At 37.0% G+C, this 15,486-nt stretch overlaps 1 protein-coding gene across 19 annotated transcripts in view; it reads right to left on the bottom strand.

Annotated features, from left to right (window-relative positions):
• Nucleotides 1–15,486, bottom strand: part of ATF7IP (activating transcription factor 7 interacting protein) — a 76,622-nt gene that overhangs the window by 37,991 nt on the left and 23,145 nt on the right. For 14 of the 19 annotated variants that reach the window (XM_012569111.5, XM_030262859.4, XM_030262860.4 and 11 more), the window contains one exon: nucleotides 1,426–2,474. In XM_012569111.5, the coding sequence (XP_012424565.4) occupies nucleotides 1,426–2,467 (1,042 nt within the window). In that variant the 5' untranslated portion in view covers nucleotides 2,468–2,474. Of the gene's footprint in view, nucleotides 1–1,425; nucleotides 2,496–7,413; nucleotides 7,497–15,486 lie in introns of all 19 variants that reach the window. The other 5 variants (XM_030262852.4, XM_072923327.1, XM_041713518.2 and 2 more) reach the window with 2 other exon arrangements.

The raw sequence follows: 15,486 nt of genomic DNA, 5'->3' as shown, positions 1-15,486 counted from the left end.
ATTTATTGGTACTGTTTATTTCATGAGAGGGACTCATAACACTACAGTTTTGACACAACTACACACAGCCTTCTTTCCCCCTGCTTCACCCAGCTCCAATAGTTTCTGGAAGACTTTATTTGCACAACAATAGTATCACTTTCTCAATCTCACTGACAACAGCTAATGCCTAAATAAGATGCTTAGCAGAAACTATGGAACCTACCTCATCTCCATTTAACTAGCATTATTTAAAGGTAAATACTAGAAAAGGAGGAGCCTAAATCAGGGCTGGTTCTTAGCTCTGTTTCTCTATCTGTTTTAAGAGACTGAAGACTCAGAATGCCACAGTCTGATCATTAGTAAAACAAGATTCGAGAAACTGTGGTCACTAACATCCCAGAAACTAAAACCTGAATCTTAATTAAGCTATGAAATTTCTACCCAGTCAGGCATATTTAAACACACTTGGGTTAATATGGTCATAATTTAATAAAAGCTATATGGGGTGAGGGGGAAGAAAGAGGGGAGGGAAAAAGCCCAACAAAATAATTCCAACCCCAAGATAACCTGAAACATCTTTCTTAATTACAGATTAAAGAACATTATCGACTTATCTGTAAATTATTAATTTGTTTTATTTTCAAAAGTGCGATAGTATAAAAATGACTGCCCATTGTCCAAAAGAAAATAAGCTTACAAAACTGTATTAAACAGTACACTACAAAGTACATCTACTGAGTTTAACTTAGAAAAATATTCTGCTAACTACATGAAGAGATTCCACACTTAATATTTAAAAGCATTAATGAGCTGCCACAGTCAAAGAAAACCTAGATAAAAACCACTGAGTTAAATGAATAAAAGCTATATGATATAAAAATAAGACATGACACGCATTTTTCATTAAACTTTTTCAATACTGTCTTTCAGTGGGAAAAAAAAAAAAGTTAAAGAAGATGAGGCACACCTGGATTATATGCATGTTTTCCTTATCATTTATTTGCATGCTAAAGAAAACCGAAATACTTTCTTCCCTGTGAAAGCAATAAATGAATGCAGTTCCTCTTCTCCCAAATCCTTCTGTTCCCTGACAATTACTCATCTTTCCTCTTTTTCCACCTACTACCTCACCCAAGTTGGCAGCCAAATTTAGAGTATGAAAAAAAATTCAAAGCAAACCAACAAGAAAACAACAAAAACCCTAAAACCAAAATCCAAAACAAATAAACAAAAATAAAAGCAACCCAAATCTGGAAGATGACCATGTTTTGGTGCAAAGTTTTTTTCCTGTGCCTTAAATACCACCCTTGAAAACTAAGACTATGTAACATTACTGGTGGGTAAGATTGCCCCATTGATTTACAAAACCTGACACAAGTGTGTCATTCTAAGAAATGAACATCCCAAACTTAAATGCAAGCTAACAATTTAGAAAATTCTTACCTGGAAGACTTGACTTGTTTAGCAGTATCCCTTCGACAAGTTCCTCCTTCTCATCACAGGGCTCGTCTTCATCAGACAGTACTAAGAAAGCCTCTTTTGGCAGACTTTCATTGCTTTCCTGTTTGGATGGCGAACCCAAGCAATTGTCTATTTTTTCTTCTAAATCTGGGACTGTGTCATCCACTGGAAGCAGAGAACTTTTAGAAAAACAGCTCAGATCATCTTCAGCAGGAGCTAGTTTTTCCAGAATTGGAATAATGTCATCTGTTTCCATACAGTCCGTATTGTCCAAGATACTGTCATTTGGCTCATCTATTGTCTTCGAAACAGTGGTTTCTGAAAGTCCTGCACTGCCTTCTTGTTTTTCCTGGTCAGCTTCCATACTGCTAGAGATGGCTGCTTCCCCAACAACCTCTTCAACAGTTACTTCTTCAGTCCTCTTTTCCTCACCAGATGAACTGGAATTCACAGGTAAATAATTTGTTTCTCCCTTCTCTTCAGAAGAGTCACTAATATCACAGACTGATTTACTTTCACCTTCCAATGGGATATCATTCTTTCTTTGTTCCAAATGATCTTTTCTATTAATTTCTTCATGGAAGTTATCTTTACTGCTACCAACTCCATTTTCAGCCTCACATTTTACTGTGATGTCAGTATCTTTAGCTTGCTCAGGAGTAACATTTTCTGAAGAAAGCATTAGAGGTTTGGATTCTATGTCATTGACTATGCTTCCTGCCTTACTTTCAGGGCATTTGGTTTCACTAATTTCATCACAAGCTGTTTGGCCTTCTTCAGAGTTAACACACAAGTCAACCACTCCATTAATTTCTTTCTTGACTTCTGTACAATCTGTATTGCTTAAAAGGGAATTTATGTCAGAATCTCCATTCTCATGCTTTCCATTTAACAGTTTCACTTCAGTTGTCTTCAACAGCTCCTCTTTAACCTTATAGACAGCTTCAAGTTGTTGCCGATCACTTACTCTCATTGTTTTTCGTGCTTTAAAGACTTTTTTCTGAGGCTCCTCTGTGCTATCCATCTTAGCCCTTAAAAAAATTCAGAAAGAACTGTGAAGATAAAAATTTATCATTGTCATATTACACTGCTACTAAGAAAGATTGCAATGTTTAGCACATTTTAAAGTAAACCAGTTGAAATGGTACTGACAAAGAAACACCTGTCAATACTTAAATTTTATATGACTTCCCAAAAAGTGAATCCAAGTTTCTCTATATGCTGCACAAACACATTTATGCAACGGTCACACTACGACATCATGCAGTAATAGTCTAACTACACATTTTAGACCTTGTCTCATAGTATTCTATTAAAAATAGGTATTATACTAGGGTAAGAGTCAGAAGCCCCTCTTCTCATAAAAAGTTAAAAATAAATGTAAACGAATGGATCAAGAATATTTTAATCCTTAAAATATTTCATTTCATAAGTTACAAACAGAATAACTGGGGCAAATGACAAGATTCTTATATCAAGTCACTTTTAAGAAAACTTCATTATATACGAGGAATGTCTCAATGCATCATTAAGATATTTTTTTCTGCATAAATACAATAGACTTTTATCCTCTACATCTATACAATGGTTAAATGAACTTGGATTTTTAGACCATTTTCAATCAGTTTGCAGTAACATTTTACTAAATCTATTTGTGGCCATAAAAACTACAGGTATTGGAGTACCTTGTAGAAAACCTCTCTCTTTCAAGGAAAACTGCTGGGTTTCCCCTCAACCGTTACATTCATTCCATCCACCCACACAAGTATTAAGAAAAATATTTATAAAAAGTGTAAGAAAAATGTTAGAAAATCTATTTTATCAAATCAAAACATGGAGTTAAATCCAGCATTACCTAGGAAGTCATAATGATTCTGTTGAAATACAACAAAATCTGATTTCATGTGTTTCCATTAAACAAAACAAATCCATATGGACTTTTAAAATATATTTTTTCCCCACATGGTCTTGTTTAATGGCCTAGTTTTAAAGGATGAACATATGATAATGTTCAGAAGCAGAAGGCAGCTAAGAAAGTTCCTATGTCCTAAATGTAACTCAACAACTAAGATCTTGAATCATCTCGTGCTAACCACCATAAAGTTACTCCCATCAAGCATACAGCTTTATTAAGTTTCTCAAAAATATACAAAAATTATATTAATGGTAATTAAAAAAGAAAAAAATCAGACAGTTATCTCAGTATGACTTTTTTTGCCCACAAGGACCAGATAGCCAGATGTTTATAACACTGACACAGCAGAATTATTAGGCAAAGGATGCACCTTAAATATGTAGTATGATTAATTTTGTGTCGGCTCTCAATTAATTTTCATTTAGAGCTAAGAAATTAATAAATAGACTGCATTTTGTCTATTCAGGTGGTATATAAATGATTTAAAATTATTTGGTAAAAGAAAGCAGGACTACTGCCAACACTAGCTCAGATCAATGACAGTTTTGTGTAACCACAAACTCAAGAGCCTGAGGAACATGGAATGATTCTTGGGGGTGTCCTGCACCAGGCAAGAAGTTGGACTCGGTCCCTGTGGGTCCTTTACAACTCAGAATATTTGACAATTCTACAAGCAAAATTCAGAACACAAATGCCACAGCCTCTAAATAACAATGGCTTCACTCAATTTTGTAGACAACGTCATCTGTAAGTTTTATTTAGGCAATGCTAAGATTGCCCTTTAGCTTTCTCTTCAGCAACTGAAGATGTCAAGCTCCCTCAGCATCTCACCATGGGTCATATGCTTTAGCTCCTATCATTTTGGTTTGCTGGATCTTTCCTTTCTTTAGTTTATTTGGAATAATTTTTTGTGAAGAAAATTATTTCATATTTACCCCAACTACAATATTCTACATTGTAAGGTAAGAATATATATTCTAAAGTACAATATGAATGCTACTGTAAACCTTCACAATCACGATACACATTACAATTCTAAGGTTTATTTTATATTTAGTTAACATGACCTGACAAAAACATGGACAAAGCATAAAGCAATTTTTTTTATATTTCCTTTTAACTTAGCACTGAGCTTCCCTTACCCTTTTTTTTTGAGTTCTTTTCTGCAAAACAATCTAGAATTCTCAGATTTGAGTCACTGATAGTACTTAACACTTTGATGCACATCTCAGAAACAGATGAACAAATTTTGACAAAAAGTTGTATCAAGTTTATTTATGAACTCTCGATAATACCATTATGATGAGTTTTTTTGCCATTCTGACAACGATTTTCTGAACTGGATTGTCTACTATTGCACTGCCACTAGTGGGAGCAAAATATAACACCTACAGAAACACTGATCTGAAATACCAGTTTCCTTGAGTTGAAAAAAGGTTCTCATCACAACCATTTTCAGTCAGATGACTTATAAACTCCAGGTGAGCTGTTAATGCCTTTCCAGAGCTGTCTACATGCTAAATACAATTTCTTCATATTCCTTCAGAAGAAAATGTATTCAATGCAAGAATTTTAGACCTGAGGGTTCAAGAAGCATGTAAAAATCTCTAGTATTTTGGAAGCGCAAGTGTAGTTTTTGGAAGCACATCCCTTCTGTCTTCCCAAAAACTTAGAATGGAAGGCAGACATTTTCACATCATTATAAAATCATGTATCAAACTGTAATGTAATATAATACTGACCATCATACTCATATTCCATGCATATAAACCCCTATAACCAACACACATGCTGTTACATATTTTTATCTTGTAGAGGCAATTTTGAAAAAAAAAAAAAAAAAAAAAATCAGGCCTGGCTAACCTTGAACAAGTCCAAGAAGTCCTAATAGGTGAGCCACTAGTGAGAACCCTCTTGCAGCACAGAAAAAGAACAAGGCCTCTGCATCAAAGTTACAATGGGATAGTTCGATCACCCAGACTATATTGTTTTCTTTTAAAGGCATTACCCAGAATTTACAAAATATATTACAAAATTCATGGTCTTATTTTTCCTATGACCAAAAAATATATAACAGATTAATGTAACATTTACAGATGTCTTAATATCAAATCTGGAACTGCATCACTTGAATAACCATATAACTTCAAATAAATTAATATTTGCTGTTCTAATTTCCTTAAGTCATCTAAGCAGTTTTTTTTATTAACATTTTAAATACAGAGTAAATACAAAGAAAACAAAGGACACTTATTTTTACATTTCCCCAGAAGAGCAGCCTTAAAAAATTCAAACATCAGAATCCCTTTCTATTGATGCATCCTTACTTTTTATTGAAAAATAAATGGATGAACAAGCTTGATTTACTTATATTTCTAAAAAATATTTACACTTTTTATCTTCTGATATTATCCAAAAATCTAGTTAAAAACAAAGCACTAACAGCTCTAGAAAGACCGTGTAAGAAATACAGACCTCTCAAAATTCCAATGTTAAATGATTATGAGAGTAACTCAGGCATATTTTCCCACAATCCAATCCTACAGTCTTTTGCAACCAAAGAGTATTTGATTAAAGCTACCAAAAATATTCCATAAAAACTACCGTGACAAAATTATAAGCATAGATGAGACTAACCAGTGTTTTGGGTTCATCTTTGAAAACGATGCTTTAAAATACCTTTTAAGGGCAGACCAGTCTTTAAGCATTTCCAGCCATACCCACAAGGGAGCACAGTACAGCCAAAGAACAGACTCAAGTGAGAGCTGAGTGTAAGAGAAACAAATCAACTGGTAGCCAGTCCAGACAGGCTTGGTCACACTATAGTGTAAGCCTGTCAGCCACCATTTGAATACTGCTTTCCAGTCTTTCAAAGGGCCAAGGTGCACCCGTTCAGAGAGCAACAGAGCAAATTACATACATGGATTCAGTCTTACACAAATAAAACGTATCAAGCTTCTACTACTCTAAATGAATGCATTTTGGTAGTCTCCCTTTATAGTTAACAACAAGAAGTTTAGCTATGTTTGTTAAACACCTCCCTTATCTGATGCTTGGGTGTTTTCTTTTTTTACTCATCCTGTGACCAAGTCACAAGGAGGAAACCAATGGCCCAGGCACCAAGCCAACAGAGGAGCACCTTTTATTTCTAAGAATGGCTTTCGTATGCATCAGCACAAAATTACTCCAGTGCGTACACCTACCTGTGTAAGGGTTAAATGCTGTAAATAAGGACATAGGCTTTGGGCTGATTTTTTTTGTTTCAATTTTATTAAAGTCAACAATTTTGACAGGCCAACATACACAGTGTTCATTTATTTAGATACAAAACCTCCCTTTTTCATTTTAAGCTTTAAAGTCATACATAATTAGTCATGTGAGACATGAACACATCATTAGGCACCTCCCTCCAAAATTTAGAAATTCTTCTCACGACGAAATGTATGCTAAATGGCGCAAAACGTGCCAGCGCAGCTAGGAATATTAGAAGGTCTTTTTTTCTGAGCCATTTTCCCTCTACTTCCTCATTTTTTATTATTCTTACTCTGTAAAGACACCACAGCTCTGAAGCAAGAAAGGATTGTATTAGCTGGTATGCATCAGCCTATGATGATGTGCTCAGGTAAGCAGCCCATGAGCTGCTCAAAAAGAGAAGCCAATCAGCATGGAGCTGCATGAATCCTGCCTAGTGACAGGCAGCAGAGAAAGGGAAGGTCATGGGAAAATGAGGGAGGGGGGGAGAGGGAGAAGCTACAATCTAAACAATAGTGCATAATGGGGTTTGCATAACATCATGGGTCTAGAACAGCACCAGCAAAGGGCTCCTCGAGGGCATGCAGCACTAGCCAAATGCGCCACAACCATAAAACGTTAGCCAAAGCACATGACTATATGGAAGAAGTAAAATTCACTAATAATGAACATCAGCACTCAAATGTGCAAGCCTACTTAAAATACAGCATAGCCAAATCAAAGAAAGTGAAGCAGCAAATGGTCATGAGTATTGTGTTCTAGATGGAGACTTCCAGAGAATGAAAGTGGTGAATAAAACCTACCTTTTAAGTAGTGGTTCATAAAATGCAGTTTTCAGTTGAAATCCTCAATAGCAATTTCGATTAAGTTGTCAGAAATTTACAAACTATTTTCAAAGAAGGAAAAAAAATATTGTTTGGGACTTATTCTTATAAAAGACATAAGTAAATGATGCACCAATAATTTGGTTTTCTACCAGTAATACAAGTCTACTGATCTGGCTGAATGGAATACACACCACCAGCCTAGTGAGCTCCACATACAACTGTGCCTTTGTTTTTAAATGTAACAAACAAAACAGAAATCACACGATTATCGTATGTGCAAATAATAGTTCTTCTAGCACACCACAGACTATTTCAGGTTTTGTCCCTTTTAGACTAAAGTTATGTTAGTGTTAGCTGAGAATAGGGAGAAAAATACACCATATTCTAAGAAAAAAAAGTCACCATGCTGCGCTATTTCACCTAGTGCACACACAGCAGAACCAAGGTGAACTGTAATGAAAAACCCCTTCAGCTCATTTGTGCCCGCCACATCCCGATCTGCTGCGGCTCGCAGAGCGGGGAGCGAGAGGCACGTTCCCCTGCGGCGGAGCCCTGCAGTGCCGCGGGCGCTCCCCAGAGGGCGCCCGCGGAGCCCCGCCGGCCGCAGCCCGCGCGGCGACGGGACGGACCGGCAGGCCCGCCTCCCATTGGCTGAACACAGCAGCCGCGCGGCAGCCAATCAGATGGGAGTGCCTTGAATTCCACCCAGCAACAAGCCCCACGCGGCCGGCCTGGGGCGCGGGCAGGAGCGCGGGAGAGCGCGTTAAACGAACGGGATTTTCCAAAGGGAGCAATAGAAAAAGCCAAGGGCTTTCCGTTTGAGATCCGGGGCTGCACAACAGGCGCTGACCCACGAGTGCGGGTGCACAGCCTCGCTAACCAACAGGTGTTTAATGCGCGGGAGCATTTTTAGGCGATCACTAAATTCCTGCGATGTTGAATGCTGAATCAGAAAAACCTCTTGAAATCCAGCCTGGGTTTGACATTTGGAAAACCTCCCTTTCTTGAGATCCTATGCAGGAACACTTTTTTTAGTATTCCAACAAAACACAAAACAGTGTTTTGTCATGACTCCAGTATGACTTCTGCCTTGAAAGGAGAAGCCAATCTCCCCTACCTTTGCAAAAAACTGCCTTCTGAAATTCAGCTAAACATTATGCCCACATAGGTAACTATGCCTAAGAAAAACAGGCATCTACATGGTTAAAGCCTTCTTAAACCAGAGTAAACTCACAGTACCATTTCAAAGAGGTTGGTCCTGTTTATTGTATATGTGATAGCGTCATGTACAAACTTGAACTATGCTCTCATCATGTTGATGTCACAGTAAGTTAAGCACTTCTCTTGTGTCTCCTCCAGAGGAGGATAATACCTCCTCTGACAATGGCTTATGGATCTATTTCTCATACCAAATTTTAGAGTTTTTTTTCCTCCGTGATGCTTTGATACTTTGTGGGAAAAATGAATTCCTTGTGGGACAAAAATGGCTGGCAGGTCTATTTACCTGGCTAAGATATTTCATCTGCTGTTGGTTTTGCAGAGTTGTTCTTACATGTTCATCACTTTATACCTAGGTAGTTGTATTCTTTGGAGGATGGAAGAATGGAAAACAAGTGAAAAGTCTTTCCTACACAACTTTTACAAGCAACTTAAGTCCCTTAGAAACACTCACTATTTAGCACATGATGCTTAGGCTGATTCTCCAAGAACTGTTATCTTTTTTCTGTATACGGAATTTTAACAGCTATTTAGATTATTAAACTAGTAAAACTGCATGACTGGAACTCAGCCAGGTCAACAAGGCTGTGATAATGTGTTTTCTTACTTCCCACAAGTGTTAGAGATTTCAGCTTTTATCAACAACTCAAAACAGTAGCTCTCAATTCAGCCGTGACATCTCCAACCACTAAACAAATCCTGCTGTTTTAAACAGTGGTAACTGCAAAATTCAGCTTTCTTACAGAAAGAATTTTTTAGCACAAGCTAAAACACTAAAGAAGTTTGGTGGGTTTTTTTAAATTAAAAAAAAAGGATTTATGGACTATGAAGTTGAATTTGTGCATTTAAAGATACATTTGATGAATATTATTGTACACAGTCTCAATGTTACAGTTCCATCTCTGGCACAGGATAAACAGGTTCAATTTCCTTTCCATTATCCTTGAATATGAGTAGGACCTAATAATTCCATAGCTATAGTCAGTAACTGCCAAAACACATCTACAACTAAAAAGTTACTCAAATTCTAATATTCCTAACTTAAAACCTGAACAACCTGAATTAATTGTTCATGCAGATCAAAAAATATGAGACATTCTGTGGAAAAAGAATCTCAGAAAAAAGGCAAGATGTTCTGATCATGCTTAGGCTTTTCTAGGCATTATAAAATGCAGTATTTTCTCCTTTTAAAAGGAAATTCTTTATACATTTTAAATCTAGAATTTTCAGTAATTCAACAGGCTACAACTTTGACATGGTATCACTAACATATGCATATTTGCAACCCTTGTCTTCTGTTAGACTGTAGAATATCACTATTGTAATGAAAAAACAAACATATTTACCATGAACAATCTATTGTCTAGATTAGTTCCCATATCACATCTGTAGCGATGCAATCAGAGGTGAGCTACCTGATGCTGACAGTGATCCCAAGTCACTTCTCAAATGCCAGACGAAGCAGAAGCGAAAAAAAAACTTGTAACAAAAGAGGCGATGCTGCATTGAAACATTACAGTTTGCCACACATATAAGCACCTTTTATGAGTTATTTTTGCAAAGATTGCGTTTAAAAAGCAAGTTTAAATGGAACTAAGCCAGCAGTTGGTAAGCTGGGTGTTGGAAAGGTTTCCCCGGGGAAGACACCGTTTGTCGGCAGGGGCAGCACACCCTGCCTCGCCCGCGCCAGACCTGCTCGGCACAGGGGCAGCACACAGGTTTGAAGGGGCACGTCGCCAGGGCGCGAGGAAACCAGCTCTTCCATAAACTGAAGCCTGGTGGAGACTCTGAGCTGTTCGGGGCAGGGAGGCTATTTCCTGTTTCCCACATGAAAGGATCAGTTTTCTTTCAGTGAGTGTCTGAGACAGGCCAAGGCAGCACCTCGGCAGCCATCTTGTCCTCTCGTCGGCTCCCTAGCCGATGGCGAGGACGGCCAGAGATTTGCATACCCGCTCAGGATTGGCTGCTGCAGAGCTGCTTTGCATTAAGAAAATCTGCCTGGCAACAGGCTAAAAATAGCCAGCGCTGCTGCTGCTGCTGCTGCTGCCGCTGCTGGGAGCGGCGCCGCAACGGGGCGGGAGCGGCCAAGGCACGCGCAGCCATCCTATCGTGACGATACGTGTGGGCACGGCGCACTCAATTCCCTCAGGGTTTCAGTGGGGTTTTTTAAGTGACAAAAATTAATTCTGAGGTAATTATCTTTTCAAATCAAAACAAACTATTATAGTCTGCACACTGTCTTCTTTCTCACTTTCGTTTCTAAGCAAGCTGGAACAGAAGCCATCTTAATGTAATACCTCATGATATGACAATGGAGTAATCCACAACACCTGCAACAAATGGCACCTAATCCTTACTAGGTGTGGACTCCTACACAAAGTTCTTGGCTCCTCAGTTACCCCTTGTTAGTCACACCTCACCAGAAACATACCTATACTGTTCCATTCCTCCACTTGAAACTAAAAACAGTGTGGGATTTGGAAGGACAAGCAGGATGAACTAAGAAAAGAAACTCTGTAAAAAGAGAAGGCATTTTAAGAATAAAATTTAGATATAAAATGGAGTCAGTAAAGCGCAAAATCTAGAAGATGCTATGTACATACATATTCTTTGATAGTAACTCCAGCAGGAATTTACATGTGCATAATTTTATGACTTCAACCTACAAAACAGGAATCATCTACAGAAGTTTCATTTTCAGCGGTACTGAACTGATAGCATAAACTCTTCTGACCGCTTCTGACCATAAGCAAGTAAAGAGGTTTCCACACCTTTCTATTCAATGCATCCGCCCCCAGTTTCTGTTTCATGGAACTGGTAAAGGCGGGTGAAAGCCAACATCCTAAGTTGAATGGAGCACCCAATGCACACAGGACATGTACAGCTGTCTACCCTAGCTTTTGGGCAGCCTGAAACATACCATCTGATACTAAGGTACTCACAAGCACGGCTAGAATGAAAAAAACTCTTATTTTCTTTGTCACAATTAAATAAGGAGAGCAGGAAAAAAAGTGGCCAGAGCAGGTGGTTGGTCACAGAGATCACTAAATACAATTGACATCTTCTGAATGACTCAACAAAACAGAATTACAAAAATTAAACAGAAATCCCAATACGAAGTAAGTGAAATTAGACAAAAAACTGAGTATAAAAAAGCTTCAAAATAAAATTAGGGGGGAAACGCCACCATCACTACCATCAAACAGACCAAACCATATAATTTTTCTCATGAAAGTTACAGTTTACCCAAACTTTATTACTTGTACCTAGTGTTAGGACTGTTTGTCACAAGCATTCTTTAAGGAAAGGTAGCTTATTGCACAGATGTTAATTAGCTACTCCTAATGCATTTCAGTAAAAACTGTGTCTCCTACCAGAAGACATTTCTTCATTTATCAGAAGCTAAATGTTTTCCAAAGGAAACTAATGTTGTGAAGTTATGGGAACTAGAAAAGAAAATGCCAACCTAATATTCTATTCCTTACTAGATACAGAAAAAGAAAAAAAGCACATTTTTAGTACCAGTAACACATTGTATTAATATGCTAAGGATCCCAGATAATGCATGTAATTCATGTTTTGACAATGATAAACAGTTGCTTTTTAATAAAGTTCTATGGCAGTTAATTTCTTACTGTACAAAGCATGCAACCAGAGAAAGGCTAATTTATTCCAGTAAAAGTCTGTAATGGCAGATTAAATTCTCTTGGATCAGTGGGTGGACAATTATTTTTCTGTATTTGGTCTTAGGCAAAGATTTGTCACAGCTCACATTTGTAAAGACTTGTAACAAAACGACCAAATGTGTCACCCAAACGGTCCTTTAAATGTTTCATAAGCTAATAGGTAAGCAACCATTGCATGGATGATTCCTTAACTTCAGCATGTTTAGAACAAGCTCCAGAGACACAGATTGTCAGATTTAATTCTTTGCTGAGCTGCCCAAGGAACAGGAAGCAGGAAGTAACAAACCTAGGATTTCTTCATGTAGTTCCAATCATAGAAATAAATAAGAAAAACAGAACTAGGTTTGAAAGGGGCTTTAATGACAACAAGGAGCCTGAAAGGGTACTTATTCTTACTGTATTCATCCTTTCTGGAGCCTTTGACACACCCACCTACTCCACCATACCTGCTGCGTAAACAGCAGACGTATGATCTCACTGTATGCCGTTTACCTGACTTGTTAGGAGATCAAATGCAATGTCCTAGATTGCAATTGTTAACATATAAGAGACACTCTTTCTCATTATTATCTTGTGGCCAGACTTCTAAATTCAATAGCATTAGGAATAAATTTTGAAATGGTGCCACACTAGTTTTAAGTGGCACAGTTGTATTGATCTATATCAGCAGAACCTTAAGGAACAAAGCACAAGATGTCAATTTCTGAGATGCTTACACCTAATGCTAATAATTCTTCTCAACTCACAAACTCTGAAAAACAAAGATATTTAAACAAAACCAAAGGAAGATTACAGTAGTGTCCTGAAAGTAATTTCACAGTTGATGGGAAAATCCCTTTTTTTTTACCAGGGTGGGGCTAAAGTTTGGCTGAAATAAGTTGGTAGGTAAAGAATCAGGAAAACACAGAACTTGTCTGTCAATATAAGACACTTTTTTCCTTTTTAAATTTTTTTTTTTAACAAGGAGAACATGATTCACTGAAAAACTTCCCCAAGGATGTGGCAAAATCCCCATCACTAGGAGTTTAAGATGCAATGGGACAGGATGCCAGATAATCTCATCTAGGCTCTCTTTCCCAAGAAAGACCAGACCACATGATCTTTTAAGGTTGTTTCCAATCTAAGACATTCTATGAACTATGCTGTACAACTCATTTCATTACTAGAAGATAAGTAGTAGCTGTCAGATATTAAAACCCGTCTAAAATTGGACTTTTAAAGGTGGTCATGTGACTACTCCACCAGTTTTCTGAAGGACTGTTACATCTTCAGAAGAGAGCAGTAATTGCACAGTTGAGAGATACCTTTCAAGATAAGCAATCTTCTACTTATAAGCTGTCATTAAAAAACAACAATAAAAAAAAACCCTCTTTTTTGAATATATTATATACATAGACATTTTATATACTTAATTCTTTTTGTATTGCTATAGATACATATGGTTGAGGAAAACATGATCAGATAGCTTACTATAAGAGAAGTCTCAAATGGTAATTAGGTTGTGAACTTGAGGATCTAGTTTTATTTGCATAGGGTTTTAAATCTAATTCTTGTATATGGAAGCTAAAAAATATATGGAAACAGTAGATTATCAGGCTCAAATAACCATAAGTGAACTTAAGGCAAATCTTCTTCCAGAAAAACAAATTCATCTTGTTTGCTATCTCTATTCAGATATGCAGAAAAATTCTTACACCTGAAGTACGATTGTTTCTGAAACTTAGTTTCTAATTAATATATGAAATTTACTTTCCTCACACCTTGAGATATGAATTCCAAGCACCTCACTTCCCCTTCTTTGGTCAAACAATAGAATGAGTGGCTCATTTTGCATATTTTTCTCTAATTCATTTTTTTGACTGGTTAGTCTTCTGACATTGTGATATAAACTATTCATTGCGTAAATACTGCTGCTAAAAATACAGAGAAACATATTTAAAGACACTGGAAAGAGTATCAAGTTTGACAGGTACGAAGTTCTTTTCAATTTTTATTTATGAATATCCATAATAACAACATAGACAACAGGATGTCAAATAAAAACTGCTATGAATGTCTTTGTTTCTAGGGCAAGGTACACTGCAAGGCCCAAGAATCCCATTCTAGAAGGGAAAGGTTATTTTCGGAGGTCCAGACTAGGGGACAACAAGAAACGAACAAAGTCTTTAAATGCCTGTCAAAAAAATAATGCTTTTTCGGGTGGGTTTTTTAATTCAAAGAATTCAAATTAAATATTAGGATAAACTTGAAGTGCAATGCAATACAACACATTTTTTGTATAAGCTTCTCATATCTACAAAACTTGATTAAAATGAGCACTCCTAAAATTCCCACAAATTTAAATTGTTTTCATTCATAGGTTTTAACCATCGCAACCCACCTTCCACCTGCAAAATTTAATTTCAGAAGAATGTTTGGAACAGCTCACAACAACTAAGAAGTCAGATTTCAAAATATGGTGCAATGAGGAAAAATATTGAAAGCAATTTATGTTATTCAGGTATGATGAAATACTTTTTTCTCCCCATTCTGCAACTGCAACCCATGCATGACTAATCCAGTATAATCCCGCATCCATAGCAAAGACAAGTCAAGGAACAGGAATACTGGAGTTTATTGCTACTATAATATAAAATGTAAGAGCAAAATACTTGGTAGATAGTCTTGTTTATCTCTAGAGAAACATAAATTTGCAAAATAAGTTTTATTGCCAGGTTTTTGTTTCCCATCCCTGACAAAGGCAGTTAAAAGGTTCACCAAAATGAGGACAAATCAGTATGAAATTTCATAAAGAAAAGTAATTTCTTCAGAAATCCTGCTTCAGACAGACTCACTTTACAGCAGCAGTGCTGCTGTAAACATTCATTGTATTCATCTGTGGCTACCAGAGACTACCATGGTTGCTAAGCAACATCTTAGTTTCATCTCAATTTTGATATTTGCCAGTTTGGCATATTCACTGGAACCCTGCTTATTCTTTAAATAACCTAATCTCATTCCACTTCTTTCAGAACTGTTTTATGAAAGGCAATAAAATAGATTATTTTAGAGGGGAAAAGGGGGGTGTGGGGGAAGCTTCCTTTTTCCTATGCTTTTCTAAGTATCTATATGTAGATAAAATATCTTAGAATATTTGCATGTGACA

The sequence above is a fragment of the Taeniopygia guttata genome, chromosome 1A, assembly GCF_048771995.1.
Source record: "Taeniopygia guttata chromosome 1A, bTaeGut7.mat, whole genome shotgun sequence".
Taxonomy (NCBI): domain Eukaryota; kingdom Metazoa; phylum Chordata; class Aves; order Passeriformes; family Estrildidae; genus Taeniopygia; species Taeniopygia guttata.
This window is presented reverse-complemented; position numbering and strand designations above follow the sequence as displayed.